Source organism: Neomonachus schauinslandi, chromosome 10, assembly GCF_002201575.2.
Source record: "Neomonachus schauinslandi chromosome 10, ASM220157v2, whole genome shotgun sequence".
Taxonomy (NCBI): Eukaryota; Metazoa; Chordata; class Mammalia; order Carnivora; family Phocidae; genus Neomonachus; species Neomonachus schauinslandi.
In genome coordinates this window covers 77,376,147-77,403,347 of record NC_058412.1, presented here as the reverse complement: position 1 = coordinate 77,403,347, position 27,201 = coordinate 77,376,147, and the positions used below count along the sequence as shown (strand labels likewise).

General features: G+C 48.3%; 1 protein-coding gene across 2 annotated transcripts in view; it reads left to right on the top strand.

Annotated features, from left to right (window-relative positions):
* CRACDL (CRACD like) overlaps nt 1–26,882 on the top strand; it is a 134,162-nt gene extending 107,280 nt beyond the window's left edge. For both annotated transcript variants that reach the window (XM_021701197.1, XM_021701196.1), the window contains exons 7-10: nt 1,208–2,819; nt 23,659–23,831; nt 25,064–25,208; nt 26,058–26,882. In XM_021701197.1, coding sequence (XP_021556872.1) covers nt 1,208–2,819; nt 23,659–23,831; nt 25,064–25,208; nt 26,058–26,197 — 2,070 coding nt within the window. In that variant the 3' untranslated portion in view covers nt 26,198–26,882. The remainder of the gene's footprint in view (nt 1–1,207; nt 2,820–23,658; nt 23,832–25,063; nt 25,209–26,057) is intronic.
* The last annotated feature ends 319 nt before the right edge of the window (nt 26,883–27,201 follow it).

The window sequence follows — 27,201 nt, the reverse complement described above, 5'->3', positions numbered from 1 at the left end:
GTGGTGTGGGTGGAGCGCCCTGGAGGTGTGGGGAAAGAGGAGCTGGCCAGTCACTCGGCCCAGAGTCTGGCACATTCAGTAGTGGGGGCTCGGCTTGACCTGAGCAGAGAGTGGGAGAAATAATTTAAGACCAGAGAATATAAGACCTTTAATTTGGCTGAAAAGTTTGGACTTTATCCGTCAGCTGTGGTTTGGGATGTTATCCAACAAGCTGTGGTTTGCTCTTGACTGTGTTTGAGGTGATAGGAATCACCCTTTAGGCAAACCAGTCTCCCTTCACCATGGGGCCCATCCCTGGAGAGAGAGCACTGAGATGGGAAACTAGCTCTCAGGCAGCACAGAGAGAGCACCAGCTTTTCAGCTGAGCTAATAAGCTCGACCTTGACCAAGATGTGGCCCTCTCTGAGCTCCCAGTTCTCCAAGTGCAAAAAGGAAATAATCCTTTCTTACTGGGATGAATCAAGAGTAAGTGAAATAATAGGCGTGGAGTGCAAAGCACGGCAGACATCTGGCTTATTTGATCCCCTTTGCTTCATTTTTTAGAGCAGTGTCTGCTGGTTTGGTAGCTCGGCCACTGGAGCCTTACACTATTTACTTTAAGAGCATAGCCGCAAGACTGTTGAATCACAGACCTGTACCTCTGAAACAAATAATACATTATATGTAAAAAAAAAAAAAAAAAAAGATAGGAGGAGGGGAAGAATGAAGGGGGGGAAATCGGAGGGGGAGACGAACCATGAGAGACGATGGACCCTGAGAAACAAACTGAGGGTTCTAGAGGGGAGGGGGGTGGGGGGATGGGTTAGCCTGGTGATGGGTATTAAGGAGGGCACGTTCTGCATGGAGCACTGGGTGTTATACGCAAACAATGGATCATGGGACACTACATCAAAAACTAATGATGTAATGTATGGTGATTAACATAACATAATAAAAATAAATAAATAAAAAATATGCATTCAAAAAAAAAAAAGAGCATAGCTGCCACTGTTCTGCTGAAAGCTGAACTTGTAAGGCAAGTTTCCAAATAGAGCGTTAAGGGAAGGATTAAGAAGAGACACCATGTGTGAATGTCTGCTTAGGTGCCGGCTTTAAAGAGACACTGCTTCCTTTAACCCATATTAAGCCTTGTACAAAATGGAAAGGTCATAGGCTTCCTAATATTCGACGTAATGATGCTGTCTTTTGTCCTCTTTATTCCTCCAAGCGAGCACAGTCTGAATCCCTTTGTGATCTGACGGGTACCCCAGAGGAAGAGGAATACGATGAGAAGTCGTTACGCAGAGTTGGCACAGAAGAGAGCCCCAGTTCTGCACAGCAGGATGTGGTAGTGGACAGAAGCCCAGAGCCCGTGGGGCCAGCCACCACGCTGCAAGTGGGGGCGCTGCGTGCGAGGCGGGCGCGCCTGCAGCACTGCCCAGCCCTCAGTGCCAGCGCCGAGGAGGAGGAGGACAGCTTTCTTGGGGATAACCCCTCAAGCCGCGCGGCCACCCCTGAGGTCGCTGAGCCCGTGTCAGGCTCGGCCCCCTGCTCAGAGACCCTATCTCTGCCAGAAGGTTCCCCGCACCATAATCCTGACAGCGAAAACCAGAGGGAGGAAGTGTCCCTGGAAAGCACATGTCCCCCAGACAGGGAAACCGCGGATGAGGTGCTTTGCCCTTCTGGAGACGTGGAGATTTGGTTATCTCCCTCCATCCCTGAGGAGGACACGACATCTCCTGAGACTGACCCTGCCACCACCTTGGAGACTCCCCCGGGTCCAGAGGAGCCAGACCAGAGTGTCCAGAAGGAGGTGGAGCTGACGCAGGGAGTACCCGTGGCCGTGCCCGAGCCCGAGCCCGAGGGAGCAGGGAAGGGATCTCCCGAGGCCCCCGCCCCAAGCCCCCCGGCCCCCAAGAGCTGCCTGAAGCACAAGGCCCCGGCGGTGAGCGCGAGCCCCGGCGCGCCGCCCGCCTGCGAGTCGCCTGCGGAGGAGCCCACTCCCCGGCCCCTGGACGGAGAGGCCGCCCCCGCCAAGCAGCCCAGGGCCGAACCCGCGGAGCCCCCACAGGGGGGACCCGAGAGGCTGGCGTCGGAGCGGAAGGTGGAGCGGGGAGGCAGCGAGCTGCGGGCCGTGAAGTTCTCGGTGTCGTCGGGCCGTGCTTGGCCGCGATCAGGCAGCGCCCGGGTGCTGGAGCACACCGGCCCCGCGGGCGCCTCGGCCGGCCGCCTGCCGCTTCTGAAGAGCAGCCTGGTCTGGAGGAGCGAGGCGGCGCTCGACGACCTGCGGGCGCCCCCCGAGCCCCACGGCGGGAAACCCGCGACGGCCGGCGGCGGTTCTCGGGACTCGGGGGACTCGGTGGCCGGGCCGGGCCGGGCCCCCCGGGATGCCCCTGGAGACCCCTGCCCGGCCGCCCGCGAGCCGCCCTCGGGGGAGGACAGAGGCCCCTTTCCCGTCAAGCTGCGCTCCACCTCTCTGTCCTTCAAGCACAGGGAGGCGTCCTCTGTCGAAGTCAGAGGGATAAAGAGATACAGCGCTGAAATCCGGTTAGAAAAAGGGGGGCTGGCTTTGCTCCCCAAAGACGAGAAATGTCCGGTCGCGAAGGCCCCCTCCCCTCGAGGGGCACGGCCCCCGCATGAGCAGGGAAAGGGGAAGGCCCGGCCCTCGGAACCGCTCAGCGCCAAGCCTCCCCTGCCCAGGAAGCCGCTGCTGCAGAGTCGCCCCCTGCCGCCCCCGGACACTGGTCCGGGTCCCGGGGAGCTGGCGAAGGCCGCGCCGTCCCCGGACCCCAGACGGGAGAGCCGGATGGCTGAGACGCGGTCGCCGCACAGGGCAGCTGGTAAGAGCCGGAGTCGCCTGGTGGGGAAGGGGCAGGACCGTGGGCAAATCCCACGTCCACGGAGTATGTCAGCACTTGGGGTGGAAACCTTGCAGAGGAACTGGGATTACAAATCAGAATTTCTCCTGGTACCGCTAACACGATTGGTCAAGAGTTAGAAACTGAAGAAGGGGAAACAAATAGCAGGACTTTGTGGCAGTTCAGAGAAGTCAGGAAAATGTAAAAACATCTTGCTGCATATTCCCTGAGAGGAGATGGGGATCACTCAGCTGCTTCTTTCATTTCTTCCCTCAGGAGCTCAGTGAATTCCAGAATCCTGAGATACGGGTACTCTGGTAGATGGAGGTACTCCTGGGCCTACACCTCTTCTTGGTTAGAAATGAATCTTCTGGCTCCTCTCTAGTGTCCTTCTGACCTACCCCTCACCCCCAGGAGGAATTTTTTTTTTTTTCCTGTTTAATAATCCGGCTCATGTGGCCCATCCTCATGCAGGAAGCATCCCATTTATTGGAGTCACAAGCCTTTGGTAAAAGGGGAGCCCCCTCGGGGTGGGCGTTAACTTCCTGTCCCAAAAAAGAGATGGTGTGAAGGTTGGGGTAGAATGTAAGAATCTTCTAAAGCAACTGTCCTTTAAAATGAGCAGAGACAAAATAGATGACCTTTCTATGTCTTTGACATTTGTCACTTTTTATTTTTAGTGTTTCAGATGAAACGAGAAATCTCTTGGAAGTGGGTATTTGTGGCAGAGCTAAAGAATATTTCGTTGCTGGTTCTTTTATTAATGGAAATCAGTGTGCCAGAAACAAAGCTATGCAAACGAGTTATGTGTGCACGTGATGAAGGCCCTAAGGAGAAGTTTTCCATGGCAAATTTTATTTGAAAAAAAAAACACAACAAAACTTTCAGGATGTTTTAAGTGGCTACTCTAGGTCCAGGACTCCGCTGAAACACTGCATTGTGAGACTGAGGAAGTAGGACCCCGTTCTCTAGGGACCCCACACCCTGAAAAGAAGATGGAAGTGCACACATATGAGGAAAAAATTAGCTCACAGAAAGCAACGTAAAGACAGGTTCAAAGAAATTCTTACCTTTTCTGCCTCCCTCCTGGGAAGTGAGTGAAAATGCAGTGTGTGTGTATATACATATATACACATACAGTGCTTTAAGTTGTGAAGGTGACAGTTCTAGGCAGAAGTGCCAGGAACACACCGCCAAAGAGCCCGCATGCGTGGCCGTCCTGATCGACAGCCCCTTGGCTCAGCGGTGATTTTTTGCTGTTGCTGCGGCCACTGCATTAGGATAGTCAGTGAGGGAGCTTTGGGAGAGGTTTAAGCTGGAGCTCATGATCCACTCTGCAAATCGCCAGCGAGGCTATTGAAGCTATGGTAGAGTGTTTCAGAAACCCATTGAGATATCAAGGGAGGAGGGGGTTTGCTCGGTGCAGATAAAGCCCTGACATCAACACCGTCCACCTTCATAGCCCGGAATTGAAAATGTCTCTCAGGGGCTTGCTGACTGAATGGAACTTAAACACAGGATACTTGGGTTCATGGTCAGAGCTGGAAAAGCAGCTTCGGAGGGCAATGCTTGACACATTAATAATTTATAACTTCCTCAGCCTAAGCTGTGCGAGTTAGGATTGTTTATTGTCAAATGCCTGGAATGGTCTATAAAGACCTTATCTTTTTTCTTTAATTTATACAATACAATATACTATGTATTAACAGCTTGGCTTAAAAGCATAGCATAAAAGAACTGTCTTGTCCATTTATTAACATTTTCTAAGCCACAGAAATAACTGATCCAGATGAATTCCAGGGTGAAAGAATCCAGGTTACTTTAGGGCGGGGGTAGTGATTTTCATTTCAGTGCAGAGAGAGGAAGGGAAGAATTACCCTCATTCTGCTTGAAACCCACTCTCCCAAAGTGTGGCTGGTATTTGAGGGGCAAATATCAGGACAGGCTGTGGCTGCTGCCTGGGACCTTGGGGTCTGGGGGCTGCCTCATGTAGACCAGAGCAGAATCATGGGGTCTTTGCTGTCAGATCCCATTAGTGAAAGCAGCCTCTGTGTCTCCCCCAGACACTGGATCTGCTTGTGGTTTAATTCATTCTTATTATTTCTGTCATCCTCATTGCTCCCAAAATCTAGCCACTGGAGGCAATGAAATTCATATAAAACATACAGATAATAAAAGTTTTAATAACAGTATTATTCAGTTTTCCAGAAAGGCCTAATTACTGCTCTTTATTATCTTGTGGTAGCAGGCACTTTACCCAGAACTCCCAGATGGGCTGCCACCCTTTTACCCCTTTCAGGGGCACACACCGTAAAGCTAGGTGACTGAGGTGTCCCAGATGGGACTCAAGCACTTTGTCCTCAGCACTCCTGCTTATCCTTCCTCCTCTCGTCCACATTCTGTCTTCCTTCTCTGACGGCGTGGAAGAACCCTTCAGCGGGGGAGGCAGGGAGGATTCCCCAGTTGTTGCAGTAAACAGAGGAGCCCAGCTTTGCCAAGTGGGCTGGACCTCACAGGGCCACGTTGGGGTGGTTACTGCAAGGCCAGTACCATATTTGTGCTCATCAATGCAAAGGAGACCATTAATAGGAGGTGAATGGCTCAGGGTTACCAGCCTTGTTCATTTGTGCAGGACATTAACCCTCCTCCTGGTAGGCCAGTCCGTATCGGAGTCTAAATGACAGGTCGGAAAGTACCCTCCTGAGCACAGGATGAGTTAGGCAAAAGACTTAGAGATTCTTGTGTGGAAAAATGGTAAAATACACAAAGTATATAGAAAAAACCAGCCACTTAGGAGTCCACTTTCTAGATGTTGTCCCTGTTGGCCTTTCCTTCTGGTCATTCTTCTTTCTCTGTGTGTAATTTATATTTCATGTAGTTGTCACATGTGGGATATTTTGGAGAATAGCTAGACAAATTGCCATTGTCACCTAGGGGCCTCATTTGATAATGAGCCTTACCCTCCAGTCAAGCTCATTACGTCCGGACGGGCTGGTGATAACTGGCACACCCAGGTCTCTGAACCTCTTTCTCTAGTACACTCATTATGCATCCATTCTTGCAACAAATATTTCATGTATTTCTGCCATGCACACAGCACTGTGCCGGCTCCAAAAGGCAGTCAGGACAAACATGAGGACCTCCTCTCAAGGAGCTTACCAGTCTGAGGAGGCAGGTGGCAGCTGGCTGCCACAGGGGAGTGTAGGTAGATGCCCATCTTGTCTTTGGGTGTCGGGCGCATTTTCTGGAGGAAAGCAACTGTCACCTACTCTAATGATATAGTTACTTTAGATGTATTCGAGTTCATTTGAGTAGGGGGTCTTTTTTGGTATCATGCTAAAAAATATACAGTTGATCATTGAACAGTGCAGGGCCTAGGGGCAGTGGCCCCCTATGCGGTCAAAAAATCCACATATAATCCCAAAAATTTAACTACGAATAGCCTACTCTTGATCCTTTATTGATAACACGAACAGTCGATTAACATATATTTTGTATGTTGTATGTATTGTATATTGTATTCTTACTGTTAAGTAAGCTAACTAAAAAGTAGCTAAAAAATTAAGAAAATCATAAGAGAAAGTATGTTTACAGTACTCTGTTTATCCAAAAAAAATTCAAATATAAATGGATGCTAGCACTTCACATCTTTGTTGTTCAAGGGCCAACTGTGTTCATATATCTTGAATTCTTAAAGAAAACCAAGTCTGTTCATGCCTGTCTGTCTTTTTGGCCTATCCTCCCCTTCACCACTCCTTCCCAACCAAGTATGATCAACACTCTGGGCCTCTGTTTCTCCACCTTTCCTGTGCCCCTCAAATGGCATATGTTTTCTCATCTTGGTTGCCTCCCAGTGCACCAGCCTCTCCTTGGTGCCCCCAGACAGAACACATCTCAGGTTTCCAGCTGTTTCCTCAAGTTCTGTCTTCCCTTGACCCCCTCAGCCATAGCAACCAGCCCCTGGCCATCTGTGGGCACACATCTCAACATTCATAATTCAGCTTATCCACACCTCCCCCACCCCAGATCATTTTCCTTCTCAGTTCCCCCATCTATGCAGATAAGCTAGAGATCTCCGAGTCATCAAAAAGATTTTAATGTGGAAAATACTGAAAGGCCTAAAAATTATAGGGAAAAATCACCTTGTAATCCTGCTTTTCTACAATTACATAAAAAGGGACATGCCTTTCTGACCAAAATGGAGTAAACACACACCACCCTATCCCTCCCACTGCTAAAATTTAAAACCCTGGACAAAATGCAGGAAGTGAATGTCAGGATTCTGAAAGGCAGGTAAGAGTGGATGGGCTGGGTAGTGAGATCAGGACTCTGAAGACCTCCCTGCCCTACCGTGGTACCAACAACCCTTGCAGGCCCCAGCTCTGTGATTCTCCAGTCCTGCTCCTCTTGCTCCCAGCCCAGCACCGGCTCCACAGGACAGAGTTTGTTGGATGGTCTTGGCCCTACTCCAGGTGAGCGCTAGCAGCTAAGCAGCAAGCCGCTATATGTGAAAGCAGTCCCAGCAGGGTGGAGCTCCTTGGATTTTCTCATCCCTGTGCCAGGCCAGTGCCAGCAGCAGACTGGAACCTCTTGTCCTGGTCACTGTGGCAATGGCGTCTTTTAGGGCAGAGCTTTTTTAATCCTTCCAGTCCTACTCAGGTGAGCACCAGCAAAAAGGCACCCACCTCCACCCACAGCAGCACCTGAGGGTCAGAGCCCTTTAATTCTTGAGACAGCACCCCGGTAATGAAACTACAGCCCCTCCACAGCAGTGGCAACAGTGACAGGTGTGCTGGTGGTGGGCCCGCGGGCTTCTTTCTCTCACCACTCTGCCCTGAGGGGCCCCAGTCACGAGAGCAAACCGCAGTGCAGAGGCTAAGCCCTGGTTTTCTAGCCAGAGAACCTTGGGGGTGGAAATCATAGAAAGGAAGGGTCCTTTACCTACGTGTATGAAGTGCAGGATTCTTCTCCGAGTTGCACCTGCATGAGACCAACTAGAATCAGCACAGCAAAACCTTTGAGAATTTTAACAGGACCGAGTCTCAACGTAACACTCAAAATGTCTAGGATACAAACCAAAAGTATCCAACATACAAAAGAATCAGGAGAACCTAAAAAATTCTCTAAGAAAAAAGCAATCAACACACCCCAAACTTGAGGTGATCCAAATGTTAGCATTATTAGACACTTTATTTTTATTTATTTTTAACAACAGTATTTATTTTTAAAAAAACACAACAAACTCATGAGTTTATGGTTTTAAAAACACTGCTTATTTTGTGCCCTCTTATGCTTGAATATAAAGCTCTCTCTGAATATTAGTAAGAGCCACTATATGAAATTTATTATTAATCATCTTTTTTTAGGCACAAAGCTTTGCTGTATTTTTTTTTAGCAGCAGAAACTGGAATTGAAGTTAGACAAAGACTTGAAAGCAACAAGTACACCATTTTCTATGAAGTAAGAGTGAGCACTCTTGAAATGAATGGAAAGATAGAAATTTTCTGCAAAGGAATAGAAGCTATTAAAAAAATACAGGCTTCTTAGAACAGGAAAGCACAGTAACAGAAATAAAAGAGTCATTAGAAGAACTCAGTAGAATAGAGATCACAAATGAAGCCATGAACTTCAAGACAGATGAATAGGAAATATCTAGCTTGAGTGTGGAGAGAGAAAAAAAACAAGCCTCAGAGACCATTGGAACAATATTAAAAAGTCTAACATTCATATCATAGGAATTCAGAAGGAGAAGAGAAAGATTTGAGCAGAAAAAAATATCTGAAGGAATAGTGACTGAAAACTTCCTAAATTTTTGAAAAACATGAATTTACAGATCCAAGGAGCTCAGGTGAATTATTTTTGCTTTGTTTTAAGAAAGCCATATTTGCATGGGTTTATTTCATCTTCTCAACAAATGGTTCTGGAGCATGTGAACATCCATAAGCAAAAATAGGAACCTTGACCTAAGTCTCACATCATGTACCATGATTAACTCAAAAGGGGGCCAATGAGTTAAATATAAAGTGAGACTACAAAACTTTCAGGAACTTTTAGGAGAAAATCTTTGGAACATAGGACCAGGCAAAGAGTTCTTAGACTTGACATCAAAGCATGATCCATAAGAGGAAAAATTGATAGATTGGACTTCACCAGAATTAAAAACTTTTGCTCTGCCAAAGACCCCATTAAGAGGATAAAAAGACAAGCTACAGAATGTGAGAAAATATCTGCAAACCATATATCCAATAAAGGATTAGTATCTAAAATATATAAAGCATTTCCAAAAGTCAACAGTACAAAGCCAAAAAATACAGTTAGAAAATGGGCAGAATACATGAGCAGATTATTTCACTAGTGGGAATATACCAATGGCAAAGAATCATGTGAAAAGATGTTCAACATCATTAGCCATTAGAGAAACACCAATTAAGACGATACTGAGATATCATTACATATTAGAATGGCTGAAATAAAAGAGCTAGTCTGACCACATGCTGGAGAGGATGCAGAGCAACTGGAACTCTTATACATTGCTAGGGGAAATGCAAAATGGTGCGGTCACTTTGGAAAACAGATTGGCGGCTTCTTAACAGAATTAAAAATACATTTACATTGTGACATAGCAATTCCACATCTAAGTATTTATCCTAGATAGATGAAAACTTAGAAAAGCCTGTACGTGAATGTGTATGGCAGCATTATTCATAATCACCAAAAACTGGAGACACCCCAAATATCCTTCAATCAGTCATTCAAATAATGGAATATTACTCAGCAATAAAAAAAGAATGAACTGTCAGTACACACAATAATGTCTTAAATGCATATGCTAAGTGAAAGGAACCAGTCTTAAAAGATTACAAACTGTATTATTCCATTTATATGACATCTGGATGAGGCAAAAATATAGAGACAGAACAGATCAGTAGTTGTCAGGGGCTGGGGGTAGAGGTAGGGTCCCCCTACAAAGGGGTAGCATGAGAGAATTCTTTGGGGTGTTGACAATGTGTATTTGTGACTTTTCACAAGAATCTAAGTGTGTTAAAACTCCTAGAACTCTATAACAAAAAAGATGAATTTTACTCTATGTAAATTTTAGAATAATCGTTTAAATGGCACAAAAAAGTGACAGTCGCCTTTTCTCCACCCTTCTCTGAACCTCGGAAATCCCACCCACAGAAAGAGCCACCACCAGCTCCTTCCTGTGCCCGTTGCAGTCCGAGCTACATCAGTATCAACATACAGATAGAGGCACATGAATCTTTTTTTTTCCCCCACGAAAGTGCTATACGTGTTGGCTCACAATTTGATACTTTTACTCCACAATAAGACATGGGCCTCTTTTCTGATCAGAATGAGTCACTCGATCTCATTCCTTTTAAGGGCTACAGAGTACACCGTACCATATTTTATTTAACCATTCCCTACTTGAAGGGCATTCGGAGTGTGTTGAGGTTTTTTGTTTTTGTTTTTGTTTTTTTGCTGCAATAACCATTCTTTTTTATTTCAATGGAATCACACTGTTGCTTCTCTAGGATAGATTCTTAAAAGTGGGCTTTCTGACTCAAGCTTCAGATTGCCCCCCATAAAGGTGGTACCAGTTCACACATCTTGGCACAGAATAGAGATTTTTCTCCCCCCTCTCATCAGCACAAGGTGTTGTCAGTCTTTTTTTTTTTTTTCAGTCCGATGGATGAAAATGTCCCCTTTGGTCAGCAGGTCCTGGCCATCCTAATGTGGAGTGTCTTTACCCTGCCCCCACGTCAGCCCTCCTGGTCTTTAACCCGACGCCCACAGCACTTCCCTGTGACTCTTCCCTGGTCTGGGTCTAACCATGGAGTTTTCCTCTTTAAAACTCTCGATGCCTTCCCACTGTATATGGGAATAAAAGTTAGACGCATTTAAGGCTTTGTAGATTCTGGCCAAGGTCAACATTTCTGCCTTCCTAAGTTCGCTGGGCTACTCCTTCACTTCCTCTGACATCTCCAGCCCCACCCCTGCCACCAGCTCCCCTCCCCACTCTGCACACACCCCTGCTTGCCCCGAGCACACTCTGCATTTCTGAACTCAAATCTTGAGCCCCCTGAGCACATCCACGGTTTTGTTTTTCTCTGTGGAGTGTCCGTGCCTGGGGGTCTCCTGACCTGCAGTGGGTGTACCCTGCCGTGGTTTGCAGGACACCAAGGGCAAGGCACGGGGCTGGGTGGTAAGATTGAAGAGTGTGGATATAGAGGTTTTACTCCAAGGTCCAACCTTCGGGGGCTGTGGGGTTCTGAGCAAGTGACTTTCTTAATCTCTGAGTCTTCATTTCCTCCTTTGTAAAACAAGGTTATTAGTAATAGTTATACGCGGGGCAGCAAGAGCATTGAAACTACAAAATGTGCTGCAGTTTCAGCCATAATTTCCTAAGGATGTACCAAAATATCCTCATCTGAGCTGCCTAGAACAGTATGTGGGAATGGGATTCTCTCTGTCCTGGTTTAAATCAGTGAAGGCACCAACATGGGAAGACGAGACCCCAGAGAGAATGTGTGTGCGGAATATTGCAGAATAGAGACTGTTTCTCACCACCCCCATCAGCACTAGGTGCTGTCAGTCTGTCATTTTTTTTTTTTTTTCAATCTGATGGATGAAAATGTCCTCTTTGATCAACAGGTCCCGGCCATCCAAATGTGGATACCAGGAAGGTATGAGAATCTTCTGGTTCCCATCTGGGGCAGGGTAATGGACCGTAGGAGATCAGGGTCATGCTCTGCTTTGCTCTGTCTAAAACCTGGCAGCCCAGCAGTCAGGTTCCTACAGAGATGCAGCCCACTCCCTAGGGTGTGGAGGGGCAGTGCCACCCACCGTCCATCTACCCCACTGGTGTCACTTTAGAGTGCATGAGGCACTTTTCTCCAGGGCAGCCATAAACCTCGTGTGGGGACTGAAGCCCCCTGTGCGCTTAGCCCAGGGCTCAGTACAGTGGGAGAGAAGTGGGCTTGAAGAGGGAAGGCAGCATCTTCATGACAGAAGCGGGCGAGTGTCCCGGGCAGAGGGTGCCAAAAGCCTGAGGGGTGAAGCCAGAGTTGAGGACTGCAGGGACACCAGCAGGACAGCCCTGGGAGCGGATGTCCAGACACAAGGCAGGGGGCACTGGCTGATTTCAGGGAGCGTTCACCAGATCCTGGAACAGGGGCATCAGCCCAGCTCAGGAATTGGACCACCTGGTCAGTCGGGCACGCTGTGTCAGCCAGAAGGCATCATGGGCTCTTGCAAGGCTCCCTCGGCCCCGAAACTTGGAGCAGCACTGAGATCATTGGTTCATAGTGCTGGCCGCAAATTGGGGTCATCACCCCCACGGGCTCAGATTGATGGGTGCAGGGGGAGCCCAGACGATGGGAGTGTTTCTGCAGGTGATCCTAATGTGAGGCCAATGTGGAGAATGCCTGTTCTAGGGCAGCGCTTCTCACACTTACAGATGTCTGTGGATCTCCTTTAAGTGAAGATTCGGATTCTGATGAGGACAGTACTGCTGGTCTACAGATCAACATTTGAGTGGCAAGGATCCAAATCTATGTTAACCAACATGGAACTGTTAGCCTCATGTGGCTGTTTGTTTGTTTATTTATTTATTTATTTATTTTAAGTAAACTCAACGTGGGGCTGGAACTCAGGACCCCAAGATCAGTTGCACGCTTTACCGACTTGAGCCAGCCAGGCACCCCACGTGTGGCTGTTTAAATGTAAACTTAAATGAATTAAAATTAAATTTGAAAAAATCAGTTTCTCAGTCACACTGGCCACATCTCAAGGACTCAGCAGCCCTGTGTCTTATGACTAGCTGGCAGCACAGAGAGCATTTCCACTGCTGCAGAAAGTTCTATTAGATGGCACTGTTATGGGGCAAGTAGTGGCTTCTGTCTGACACCCTATAAGAGCTGTGCACCTCACCTGTTTGTGTGTCTGTCTCCTGCGCTGTAACGGCTTCCCAAAGTCAGGGTCTGCAGTGGATTCACCCATCACTTAACACTCAGTATACAGGTAAATAATGACAATAATAGTTAATGTATATTAGGCACTCACTAAGTGCCAAAAATCATATTAAATGCTTTACATTTTAATTTCCAACAATAATCCTATTTTATAAATGGGAAAGCTGGAACGCAGCGTAAAGTGAAAGAACTTGCCCAAAGGAACATAGCAGGTGACCTGGGGAGGGGAGTTTGGTGCCGTGTAGATGTCCTCTGCAGCCAGACGTTCTTCACTGTTATGCCGTTCTGTGGCAATGTTGTCCCCCAGCAGACATTTGGCAGTGTCTGGAGACCTACTTGATTGTCACAGCTGTGGTGGGAGGGAGACGCTACCAGCATCTAGTGCGAGGGGTTAAGCGTATCACAGTACACAGGACAGCCCCCAACACCAAAGAATCATCCAGAATGCGGGGTGGGGGGGGGTGGTCACCATTAAGGTGGTCCTTAATATGAAATGGTCTGTGATGTAGTGAATGAAGAGTAAAGACAAAGCCTGTGTTCAAATCCCAGCTTTGTTACATATCAGCCATGTGATCCTGGACAAGTCCTTTACTCCGTGAGATTCTGTGCTCCTGGCTCTGAAATGGGGGGTTGAAAAGGTTCTTACAGGGAGGTTTGTGAGGGTCATTAGATATGATACTGCTCTGAAAATCAAGACTCAATAAATCTTAGCCGTGAACATTTCTTGGATGGAGAGAGATTTCCCTACCTGTCCGGGGGGAGCGAGGCAGGGCCAACAGATAACAGAGGAAGGAAAATCTAAGCCCTGTGGACAAGGGCCATTCCTGAAACTAATCACTTGTTCTCCAGTGGCCACTTGAGACAGATCTTGCAGAATTCCAGCTGTCCCTGGAGAGCCACAAGGAATCCAAGGTGGGTTGTTTGTGTCCATGCTGAATTATAAGAGAGTGCCATGTAATAGAGTTTTGCTACTTTTTCTCCTTCGTCTACGGTAGCTCAAAATTATTTTCAGATCAACAGTGGCTCTCTGTCCCCAGTTATATTACCTGGTAGGTAATGGACAGCTGTCTCCATGCCCAGAGATGGACTTTGGTCACTGCCTTCTGCTGAGAGGCTGTTTTAATTGCACAGTGGCAGGTGAGCGAATGGACTTGAGTCCAGGCTTGTGTATCACAACTCTACGTCCTCGAGCCCATCTCCACCTTCTGGGGTCTCCACTTTGAGATGAGGGGATCAGGCTGGACGGCTTGGGGATGTCTGCCAGGCTTGCCCTGCAGAGCACTGGGCAGCTGTACCTGAAGCTAAGCCAAGAGCCTGGCAAAGCCTCTGACACCTGGGGCGCCCCCAGTAAATGTGCCTGCACGTGCCCAGGTTCCCGACCTCACACATCCAAATACAGATATGATTCGTGCATTGATTTTTGTTTATAAATGCTTTTTCACAGATTTCTCACCTAGGAGCAACAGAGCCCTAAAGCAGTTATAGCTTGTGCTATGAAAACAACAAGAAAAAAAGTAAAGCAGACCCCAGGCCCCCACTGGGGAAAAGACTCACATAAATTGCCACTGTGGAGGCCTGCATAAACCCCTGCCCTTGGACAAGGACCGACCACTCCCCCGCTGAGGAACATGCTGTGTTATCAGACCCTCCTCATAAATGCTGACATTGGGAAGCCTTCTGACTCCATCGGCCCTTTCCCCAGGCCTGCATCACTTATAAAACCATGACGCCCTGAGAGTTAGCGGTATTGTTTGACGGAGTGTGCCCCACGTGGGTGAACAAGGGGGACATGCTCCCTGGAGATTGTCCATGAAACCAGGAAAAAGGGCGCAGTCTTGGCCCTCACAGGCTCTCACCTCTTATGATCCAGACAAGCTACCAGGACTGTTTAAAACAACAGTGGCTTTTTTTTTTCCTGTTAACATGGGTTTGAAGATTGTGAGAGAGGAAATCTGTAGGTCTGAGGGTGGGTCTTAGGAGCTGGGGTGAGGAGGAAACCCCAGCAGTGTCTCCTGACCTTGGAGTAGGGAAGAGCCATGGTGGCCGGGAAAGAGGCTCCCAGACACAGTTGTTGTCTTCTTGAGAGCGCCATTTTGCCATCAGGCTGTGAAGTGAGTGTTTAGAGAGGTATGTTCTCTGCCCTTGCTGACCCATGAAGTCTTATTTCGGGGAGGAAAGGGAGGAGGAGGGATTCAGGATAAACCTTCAGAGGATGGAGCAAGAGGGCGATGGGCTGGGTGAGGGGGGACAGCAGTAGGAAAGGCGAGTGGTCCAAGGACCTCCTGGCACTTTTGAGGGCTGAGGGGATGTGAAGAGGATGGGAAGGTTCTGCTGACGAGGGAGGGGACATCCTTGGGAGAACCCCGGCCCCCTCCGGCAGTAGCCTTGCCTAAGTGCAGTGTGGAAACAGCTCCGTGGTGCACACTTGCCTTGTTTCTGTATCTGGACAGGGAGCTGGACTCTTCCTCCTTGCTATCCAAGCACCAAGTGAGTCCTGATTATCCTAGAGTAGTTTTTGTGGGTTGTTTTGTTTGTTTTTTACTAAGAATGATACACGTGCAAAGAAAGGCACAGATCATATGTGTGCAGCTTCATGAATTTTCACACCGAACACACCAGACAAGAAACAAAAGGAGACCAGTGCCCCAGAGGCCCTTCGTGCCCCCTGCCAGCAGGCTCTGGGACTCATTCCTGGACCATGGACCATGTGTTAGCTGTCGAAGGATCCTTCTATTCCTAATTGCTCTTTCAGAAGAGCCTGTGTGCAGGGCCCTGGAGAGAGGTGTTAGATTAGAAACAGTCTTCCTGTCTGTAGACTCAGCACTTGCCACAGCCTGGTGCCTCGTGGGCACTCATCAGGTACAGTTGATTCTCATTATTTAGAGTAGTTATGCTCCATAAAGTTGCTGTGAATCCTGAATTAGCGAATACCGAACCACTGCTCCTAGAAGAAGTAGAGTAGAAATCAGAGTTAGTGAGCCTCTGATTACATTTCATCAACCGATCAGCACATAACCTTGTTTTATGTGTGTTTCTGTTTAAAGACACCGTATTGTATGTATTAGTGATTAATTACCATCCAGCTCACAGCCAACAAAACTGAAACTCAGGCCTGAATGAAGTTCATCTGACAAACGTATTTTCTCCGTGAGGTACCTCACAGTCTTCTTGTGCTCGGGACCACTGGACAGCGCTTTAGCAATAGATGTGGGGGGTATTTTAGACAGTAAAATCCCCCCAGAAAACCCCAAAAATGCAAAAAATGTGGCACTAAGTTTACCGCGAAAAGGACATTTGTTTACAGTATGAAAGCAGAAACAGGAAAGAAACCGAGAGTCCCCTTGTTCGACATCAGCTGGGACCGTGCTCGTCCAGATATTCAAATTTTTCACTGCTCTGCACGTGTCTGCAGTTGCCCGTGAAGGGTCACAAGAACCGGTCTGGACATTACAAATACATTTTAGCGAGTAGGCGAATTCACAAACACGGAATCCACAAACAGGGAGGACTGACTGTATTGGTTGAATGAGGAGAGGAAGGAATGGCAGTTAGTTTAATTTGGAGGTAGAAGTAGAGCACAGCCCCATCGCACATCATTCAAAACAGGAGCTTGCTCTGTGTAAAGCCCTTACTCCCCAAACGCTCAGCACAGTTTTGAGACAGTTTGCTCACAGTTAAAAGCCCAAGTTCTACTATAAGATCGCCCAGCCTAGCTCATGGACAGCACTGGTGAGGAGCGACTGCAGACTTTGCCAGCATGTATTGATCAGGCACTGTCTGTGTAAGCTGAGACTGACAATCGATCAATAAATGCTTTTTAAAAGACCCCAAACCCTCACCTTTCATGTAGGAAACCTGGCATAAACCCTGAGCATAGGTGAGACCTCACGTGTCCCCAGAGTCCAGGATCCCACCCCCACTCCACCAGGCCCCTTAGTGTGTGTTGACCCACCTCATCACCCCCATGTAACCCAGGGCCGCAGTGGAGGACCTGGAGGGGAGACAGAAACGGAGGATGTTTGCTGTTATTGGAGCACCTAGGCACTGTTCTGGCTCTAGCTAGTTGAGACAGATGTTAATGATGCATGCACTTTAGATCAGAAATCTTAGAGTGTAAACTCAGGCCTCTCTTTCCACAAAGAGTGTTTTGAAAAGCTGGGAATGAGCCGTTGATACGTATTTTTAAGATGACAGCATAATGGAAAAAGTTCGAAGGAACATGCCAAAGTGTTAGCACAGCTCTCCTGGCTTATTGATTTATGGGAAACTTTCTTCTCCTTTTTTATACTTTTATCTGCCTTCTGAATTTGTACAATGTGCATGTGTACTTTTATAAACAAGGAAGACATTTGTGAAAGAAAGAGTCTTAAAAATCGTGGCTTCAAAAATGGCAGCATATGCTAAATTTTCTAGCGGCGTAAGAATCCCGCCGTCCCGCCGTGTGTTAGCTTAGGGCAGAGATTTGCTTTTTTTTCTCAGCCAAAGGGCAGGAAACCCTGGTAGTTTACATTGTACAGCTCATTGCCTCTCACTCAGAAGACAGTCTTCATGACAGCTCCCAGCTTCCAGACTCACAGCTGTGTCCTGCCTGTCACATAGGGTGTAGACCACTGTTGGGAGTCCCAGCCTCATCCCCTCAGTGGGTCATTACAGAAGTCTTTCTGAATGAAAGAAACAGTACCCAAGGCCAAATTGTAATAGGCACCAAAAAGAAAAAAAAAAATCACTGACCAGTAAGTCAAAATGAGGTGACAAGAGTCATCTGCCTCATAGAGGGCCAGTTGAATATCTCTAGAAATGGTGTAACATTAAGGATTTTGTGAATGGTTAATTTTAAGTCTTCCCGTGTACAAATAGCTTGGTCAAAATGCCAAACATTTCCAAAAGCTGTGTGGTTTTCTTCACCATTGTACTTAGAGTTGGGGTGGGGGGGCGGGGCACGTGGGTATTTTCAGAGTGATATATATAGTAGGCTCCCAGGAAGATGGATGAAAATTGGGCTGCCATCTTGGGCAGTGTGTAGTTGCCTCAGAGCCTGCCTGCCGGCTGGTGGTCCACAATACATAGCATCTACAAGAAGGAACAGAGTGCTTGCTATTCTAGAGAGTGTGGCTTCAGTGGGCACTGCGTTGCTTGGGCCAGGCTCCTCCATGACACAGACCACATGGCTTTGTCCACCCTCCGCAGCCCATGAGGGACAAGGCAACTGTCCTTACGGTGTGGTTCATGAGGAGACAAGGACATGCACAGCATCAGGATGTAGTCTGCTTGAACCGTCATGGACCATGTCCTTGGGAACCAAGAGTCAGCCTGGCCGCCTGGCCCAGCAAAAGGCTGGGAGACAACCCAGTGCTTGCTTTGGGTTTGTTTTGTTTTGTCACAGGAGAGGACACTGGCAAATGGGTTACTGGCCTCCATCATGTCCTGGCTAAGATGTGACCAGAGTCTGCATCTCTCCTCAAGTGGGAATAACAACAACAGAATAACATTAGTACCCGTTTCGGGGGCAGCTCACACTCTTCAGCTCACTCGGTGCCGGACGCTATGCTAAGTCCTTCCCGTGGGTGATCCCATTACATCTTCACAATCACGTAGGAGGTGTAGATAGTGGATGATCTCGTTCAATCTTCAGTCACATTAGGAGAGGTACACACTGCTCCTTTCCTCATTTTACACTGAAATTGAGTCACACAGAGGTTCTGGAATTTGCACAAAAGCACCTTGCTAGCCTGAGGCCTTCTTCCTAGACATGGAGGCCCCACGGCCACATCAGTAGCTGCTCTGTTTCCTGGCCCCAGGGAGGAGGCAGTCCTCATTACCACAGCCTATTGAACTAACCCTCAAGAACGAGAGCTCTTGGAAATGAATGCTTAAACAATAAATATACTTTTCAAATTAAACCCTTGAGGTGGGAAAGCATGTTAGAAGAAGGAATCTGGAGAAAAACTAATGTATAAACTCCTCATAGCCTCCCTCTTTGACAGAATCATATCCTCAAAATAACAACAACAACAGAAGTTATTTTCCCCTACCAAAAGTTGCCCTCCTATGAAATTAAGTTATTTAGGGCAAGCTTTGTGGCTGTCACAGCTTCCTGCATCTAGAGCATTCCGTCTTCCAGAAATTTTACTCTACATATGCTGGACAACAGGTCAAGTTTGCTGCCTTTCATTCCAGGCGAGATGTGTTTGGGGGAGTCCGTCTCTTTCAGGCTCTCAGTCAAGGAGATCACACAGATAAGGACGTGAATTGGTGGTTTCCTGTGCGTGAGAAACGTTCCTGGGCTGTTCATTGCAAACCCGGGCATACTTGACAGTTTGCAAAACCTGTTGTCATTTGGGGAGGAGAAATTGAGATATCAGAGTCCTTTAGCCAAATCCCCAGAAGATTAAGGTTGTCTGTGTGTTGAGGCAGAAAGAAGAAAACAAAGGAGTGTTTTCAGCTCCTTTTAATCTGCTGCCACATCTATATTATCCTGGGCTTAATGACATTTTGAACATGTTTAATCTCAGAAGGTATTTTATGGTTGAACTTTGACCCTGAATATTCATGCTGTAGAGCTACAGCGTTCTGTGGGAAGTTTTTTGGCATCTGAAACCTGCCTTATCCCGCACATTACGTGTGTCTTCATTCCCTTCTCCTCCCTTTCCTTGTGGAATATGGCACATGGACCCTCCCCAACCCGTGCCCCCGCTGCGGTGCCAAGTGCAGGGAATGGGGGTGCAGACTAGAGTGGCCACCTGGGCCTTCTGCCCCAGAGCAGAATGCAGTCTCAGCCCACTGCTCTGTCTGGGCTGACCTGGGACAGACCCTGACTGTGGGTTACATGAGGCTCCAGGTGGAATCGCAGGCCTCTCTGAACCATGGTAGGATGGTAGGATGCTTAGTGGCTTTTCTCCCTCCTTCCCGGTGTCTGGAATGTGCCCCACCCCTCCTATGCCCTCCACCCATGAGGCTGGCCCTGGACCATCCTGTGAAAGGGTCTAGAGGCTTCTTTGCATTCCTGACAAGGAAGAAAGTGGGCAAGGAGAGAGCACGGGATACAAGGAAAGGTCACCTACTTCCAAAAGAAGCAGGAACCAAAAAAGAGAAATGGTGAAAGATCTTGGCCATATGCCCGGCCCAGGTTTGGTGACATTGCCGTTGTAGGTCGCTTGATCCCACACTGGCCGGGCCTGGCACAGGTGCGGTGCTTGCTCACCCCCATGCGTCTGCCCCTGAGCCCCAGATGCATGTGCTCACTCTTATGGAGTACAGCCAGAAACGTGGCTGCCCCAGACAGGCAGAGCAGAGGCCAGCGCCCCTTCGCTGCTTGGGACAAATCTGCCAGCATGCTCTCAGGGAGAAAAAACCACCTCTTGCCAAGCCGGACCTGGTTGCATTGTCTCCAAGACCGCCGTTCCCATGAGCACACTGGACGGGAGAACACGATGTGCCCCTGGTCCAGGGAGATGCCAGCCTTGAGCCCCTGTTCCACAGAACCTTCTCCAGTGACTTTTTAAATACTCTTTTTGGCTCAGATGGGGTCTAGGAATTCGTCAGAGCTGTCTTGTGCCCTTGTGATGAGAGTGACACGTGTGTCCGTGGCCGCACACAGAGCTGAGGGGCTGGAGAGCCAGCCAGAGCACTTGGAGGTGCCACTCGGCCTCCAGTTTAAAACTTGGGATGGAAATTTTCTCTGTGCACACTTAGTCTTGACAGAACTATTCAGCATATTTTGTTGACTGAGGTCATGAGTTTGAACCCGTAGTGAAGTCCTCTCTCGGGTCGGCCTGTGCTGTGGCGAGGGCTCCTGACAGGCACAAGCAGGGCACAGCAGGGAGGACGGCACCACCAGACATCTCACTCCGTTCAGGAGAGAGCAAAGGGACGACCGTCACTGAGCATGAGGAGAAGATCGAAGGAGAAGTGGAAAGAAACCTGTTAAAGGAAACAGTTAAAGTCCAGAAAGACCATGAGAACTCCCTGGAATGAGGGATTGAGGTTAAGGGATGAGAAATGCAGACTTGCCAGAAAACGTGGAACTACCTCTGGGTGCCCGACAGTCACTGGGTTCTCTGGACAAGAGATAAAACCTAACAGGTTTTATCCAGAGGTTTTATAAACCTCTGCTGACTGGGATGTCAACCAGGTTTTATCTGGTTTACTTCCAGAGAAAGTAGGCTTGCTGCTTTCTTCTGTGGCTGTGTGATCTTTCACCATTTCTCTTTTAAGAACATCATAAATGAGCTAATATTAGAACACTACATGGTGTGTAGTCTCTGGAGTGCGTCTGTTAAGTAAGTTCTAATGACCAAAAGCATAGATCAGTGAAGTAGACAGTGAACCAGCACCAAGCAGTGGGGCAAATCTCTTAAGAGAGTCACGGAAGGATTACGAAAGGGAGAGCATGTTCAGCTAGGCTGACCAGAGCAGGCTTCATGGAGGAGGTAGCATCTGGGCAGACCCTTCATGGGCAAACAGGGATGATTCTCTAACAGGGTGTCCCATCCCTCATCACCTCCTGGACTGTGGCCACAGCCTCCCTCCTCACCTCCCAGCCTCCCATCCCTTCCCAGTCATACTTCCCCTCCACACAGCCTCCAGAGCATGCCCTTGGTTCAAACCCCGTGACCCCCATTATGGACAGGAAAAAGGCCGAGAAGACCCTTCTCCGTCGGGCTGTGCCTGATCCTTTAGCCCCTCATGGCCGGCCTGCCCACAGCTCTGCCTTCTGCCCCCTCCACCTGGAAGGCCTTTCCTTGCCCCTCTGCTCAGCCGGAAAGGTTCCTTCTCCAGGTCCCAACCCAGACAGCACCTCACCTGCCACGTACCAGTGTTAGGCCCTGCATCCACCCAGCACTTTGTAAACTGTAGCATCTTCCAGTTTCCACTGCAGTTGCTTATTTGTATTTAGTCTCCCCTCAGTAGACTTTGAGATATTGGAAGAACAGACAATTGGATGTTTATTTTTCCACCTTAGGATTTAACACAGTCCTTGTGCATCGCAAACACTGAAGGGAAGGAGGGAGAGGGGGTAAGGATGGAAGGAAGGAGGGAGGCAGGAGAGCAGAAATGCTGAGTTCTGGCTAATAGGATTGTACACTTAGAAGTAGTCTGAGCAAATCTGAGTGTTGAAATCAAGCATGGAACCGAGAACATTTGGGGGAAGAAGAGATGAAGGTTAAGGGTCAGGAACAAGGAGGAATTCCCAGGTTTAGGAGCAAGGGTCCTGGACAAGGACCTGGAGAGGGAACACCCACGGAGGACAGGCCTCCCAAGCAAGGTTATGTAGCCCCATCAGTACGGCGAGGGGTAGAGCAGGAGGAGAACGGGGAGACCTCAGGGTTTACCGCTCAACGGTCAGGTGGATGGAGAGAGCAGCGTTCATGGTGTGGCCGGGTCAGGACTTAGCTGAAGAGACACAGGCAGAGGCCACGGAGTGGAGGGTGGAGGAGAACAGAGGACTGGGGCTTCAAGGGGATGGCAAGGCTCAGGGGAGACAGTTTTTCGAGCCGTGGGGGAGCCAGGCACTTTGCAAAGCAGCAAGGAAGGAGTCAGCGGCCAGGGAGAGCCTGGAGAGGCAGGAAGGGTCAAGGGAGGAATGGAAGAGATGGAGCGGGGTTCCCTGGGGACCAGCAGGGTGGAGGTCTCAGGGAGCAGCCGGGAGAGCGGGAGGCATTCCCAGCTGTCCAGGCCAGGGAGAGGTCAGTGTGCGAAGCCAGAGGCCCTTCCCAGCTCTGACATGAGACTGAAGCTTGCGGAGCCATGGCTTCTGTCCCCTGCCCCTCCTTGGTGACCCGGGGACGGAGAGAAAAAGACTGCAGGCTGAACCGGAGGCAGGAACAAGAACAGAGAGTCTTACCACAAGAACGTCTTATCACAGCCGAGCAAGGGGTGGTGTATGCCAGGCCACCAAGAACAATGACACTAACTCATCCCAGACATCTGCATGCGTTGCGGGACATGGACCCTGCCTCCCCTCGCTGACTGGGATGTCAAAGGGAAAGTGGGAAGGGGCCAGGGGCCAGGCGTATGGGGAGGCACTTGCGTCTGTGTTGTGTGTGGTGGCAGGCAGACGTTCAGAGAGGTGGGCTCGTGGAGAACCTTCGCATTCAGCGTACTTTCGACATACCTGTGAGAAGCCGCTAAGCCATAGGTTTCCTTGAAGAAAGTAGGCTTGCTGCTTTCTTCTGTGGCTGAAAGTAATAAATTTTCATCATAGAAAATACGAAAATACAGAGGAGTTGAAAAGAGGGACAGCAACCCACGGTGCTCCCTTCCAAAGATAAGCATTGTGGACACAGAAGAAAATTCAACAAAACCTTGTGGTTTTGAAGGCACTATTTCTCTTCTCTCTAGAACATTAAAGAAAACAACTGTGGCTAGTTTTGGTGTCACTCTCTGCAAAAGGAAGGTTATGCTTACAAGTTTTTTTAAAAAAGAATAACAGTGTGTCTACAAAACTTCCAAGCAAATCAGGAGTCACGTAGTATGTACTAGCCCAAAATGACAGGCTTATATTAAAGAAATCTTACCTATTTATGTGCTTACTTTTATCTCATTCCAGAAAGTATTCTGTGGGAGGAAGGTGGCTTTTAAATGTGCACATAGGAACAGCTGCATTTAATATTTTGTGGCTCAGACTAGAGGAGCAGCCTCTCTTTGATGCATCTTTAAATGAGAAAACCAAGTCCCCTAAAGAAAAGTAATAGTCTTGCCAGAAAGGCTCCCAGGCCCTCTTTCCTCCTCCCTCACCCACCCCAGCCTCCTGCCCCTCTGTGCGGTGTTCTTTGTGTGGGAGAAGCCCAAGGTGAGACTGGACAGGGGCTGGGAGGTTTTGCATAACCTTGTGTCTTTACCCACAGAGAAGGGTCCCCCTCCTGCAGCCGAGGGCCGGCCTGCACCACCCTGGATCACCATCGCTCGGCAGAAGCGACGAGGGACCTCGGACCAGCCCCCAAACCAGGAAGACAAGCCCGGGGCCCGCACCGTGAAGTCTGAAATAGGAAAGCAAGCCAAGGCGCCCGAGAGAGCCCAGGTGCTTAGAGCAAACGCTTTCTGTCTCTGTGGGTCTGGGAGGGACCAGCACGCTAGAGCTGGGGCCCGGCACCCCACGCATCCTGCATGGTCATCACAGGGACACTTGCCTGTGGTGTTTGCTGGTGTCTGCCCTCTGTGTGTGCCGGGCTGCTGGAAGCGGGTGGATTGCTCAGGCAGTTGAGACAGCTCTCTGCTCCCTGCCTCCTAGGCAGCGCGGCTCAGCATCTGGAGAAATGGAACGGGGTTAAACTAACTTCTCAGTTAGCAGCGTGGTGACCATGTCTGCAGCCCCATCTCGGCTCGTTGCACCGTGTGGATGAGCCCTGCGTTTGCTGCGGGGCTGGCTGCCTGCTGGGGCTCCTTCTTCCTCACCGCGGGCCGTGGGGCCGGACCTGGGGGTTCCACTTTGCACTCTGGTCTGAAACAGTGTTTTCGCACCCAAGCAACTGTGCTCGGAAATAGGATGAGACCCACAGCTTTTGTATTCCTCCTAATAGCCACCACGATAAACCCATACGCGTGTTTCAGCCGTGGGAGGAAACGAGCCTGAGCCTGCAGTAGGACCTGCGCCCCTTCATTTGAACCAAAAGCTCCATCACATCTACCCTTGAAAACCTTCCTGCAGGCTGAGGGAATTTATAAAGCAAATATTAACCAGTCATCTTGGTTTGGGGCATCCACGTTCACACCAGGTGTCCTAAAAAATCCCAAAACTATTTCCAAACACAGTTCGCTTTGACTTTTAAATGGAATCCCTGCCATCCAACATGTGGGGCTGAGGCCAGGTGTGGGGACAGGGCAGAAGCCATGATGCCTGTGTGGGCTGAGTCCCAGGCCCCACGCTAGCCCGAGTCTGCCATCCTGAAGGCCCCTCTCAGCAAGGGCACAAAGCAGAGCTCTGCCAAGAAAGTACCAGTGGCACGACTCATCTTTGCACAGAAATGCCGCAGCCCATTGCCTTTGGTTCTGTTTGCCCCCTGTGGGAATCTCAGGTCACCAAACAGCGTGTGTGTCTCTCTTGTGTCTTTTTTTTTTTTTTTAAGATTTTATTTATTTATTTGACGGAGAGAGATACAGCGAGAGAGGGAACACAAGCAGGGGGAGTGGGAGAGGGAGAAGCAGGCTTCCGGACGTAGGGCTCGATCCCAGGACCCCGGGATCATGACCTGAGCAGAAGGCAGACGCTTAACGACTGAGCCACTCAGGCGCCCCTCTCTTGTGTCTTAATAGGAGCCCATGAAGCAAGCTGACTTCGTCCGCAGCAAGTCTTTCCTGGTGGCTCCTGCCAGGCCCACTGTGGACCGGAGGCAGGGGACAAAGCTCTGCCTCCAGGAGGGGCTGCAAAGAGGAATCTCGTTGTCCCATCAGAACTTGGGTATGAAGCCTGCAAGCAGTACCAAACACTTTGAAATACGTTTCCGGGATTGGTCCTGCTTTTTTTGGTTTTCTTTTCTTTTTCCAAATTACTTTGCCACATTGATTTTTTAAACAGCTTTTACTGACACGTCGTTTAGGTGCCATAAAACTCACTGGTTTTAAGTGTACAACTCAGCGAGTATCTATTGACAGTGAGAATGTATTTACCGACTTGTACAACCGTCACAATCCAATTTTAGAACACTTCCCTCACCCTAAAAAAAACCTCATGCCCATTTACAGTTATTCAGTGTTCACGACCCCAGGGCTAGGCAACCACTAATCTACTTTCTGTCTCCATATTACTTGTTTTTTGGGGACATTTCTCATAAATGGAGTCATAAAGTATGTGTTCTTCTGTATCTGGCTTCTTTGACCAAGCATATTGTTTTCGAGATTCGTCTCTGTTGTCACATGCATCAGTATTTTTAAATTTATTTTTCATTGTGGTAAAATATATAAAACAAAATTTACCATCCTAGCCATTCTTCAGTATACAGTTTGGCAATGTTAAGAATATTCACACTGTGGTGCAAATCGATCTCCAGAGTTCCCACAGTTTTATTCTGGAAGTTTCTCTCACCTCACTGCGTTGCTGGAACTGTTTTTGAGCCTGCTATTCTGAAGTCTCTTTAGTACATAAATTATTCTATGCCTAAATTTTCTTTACATGTTTACGTATTAATGGATTTTATGTTTGAGACCACAGTTAAGACCTTGACGTATATTTTAAAGAAACACAAGAGGCTTAAGTGGAAATCCAAACTCATTTCTCATGTTTCTGTTTGTTTTGTCTTCTTTCCAGCAGCTCAGTCTGCAGTGATGACGGAGAAAGAATTGCATCAGCTGAAGAGAGCCAGTTACGCCAGTGCGGATCAGCCATCCTGGATGGAACTTGCCAGAAAGAAATCGCAAGCTTGGAGTGACATGCCCCAGATTATAAAATAGGCTGACAGCCTGCTGCTAAAGAATGTCCACTACCTTGACGGGTCACTGAGTTAAAAACTGCCAGAAAATCAAGGCAAACAAACTGTGAAACTGAAGAGTGATTTTATCGTCAAGTTAGGGGAGAACAAGCTTGGGGAAGAGGAGGGAACCAGGCCAACAAAGACAGACACACAGCCACAATCCTGGGCCCAAGGTGCCCTAAAACAAGAACACCATTGAAAAGGGCCAGGAACAAGGTCCTGTGCCCAAAGGTATGAATGTGAGTCTTTGAGAATTGCCTTGATAAAGAGGGCTTGGACAGAAAGAGAGCGGGAGTGAACCATGAATGCCGAAGGCAGGAGCGCCTGCCAGGTCAGAGGAGAAGGTCTTCCAGGAGAACGTGTGTCTCTGCTTCCACCCGAGATCAACCTGTGTCTCCGGTTCTCGTCTTGCCTGTGGATCCCGTCTTCTTTCATGTTTACTATTAGGCATGACATTTTTGGTAAAACAGGGATGCCATTTCCAAGAGCAGCTATAAAACCGTCTTCCTGAAGATAGTCACTCTAAGAAGGAGTGGATGGAACATAGCCGGGTTCATCAATTCACAGACTGTTTCCAAAAATAATTTTTAGACTTTTCCACAAGGCATCTGTGTCCTTAACCATTGCACAATGCATTGCCTGTTCAATAAAAGGTTTCAAACATGCCTCTGTCATGTGTGTAAATGTTCTTTCTCCTGACACTTGGAGAATGTCCTCCAGCAATGAGTGAAATGCAGTGTATAGCATTTCAATGTGTGTGTGTGTGTGTGTGTGTGTGTGTGTATAAAATTCAGAATCTCAGTTGGGTTGATTTGGAGTTTTCTGAGATTCTTTTTTCCAATAAAATTTCAGTGTTTATTTTTGGAAATCAGAAGATAATGTAGGTAGGTTTGTTTGTTTTTCTGTTTTTCTGTTTTCTTCTACTTGGTGCAACATCTTAAAAACATAAAATTTCTAAACAGTTCTAATTCTTTAGCATCGAAT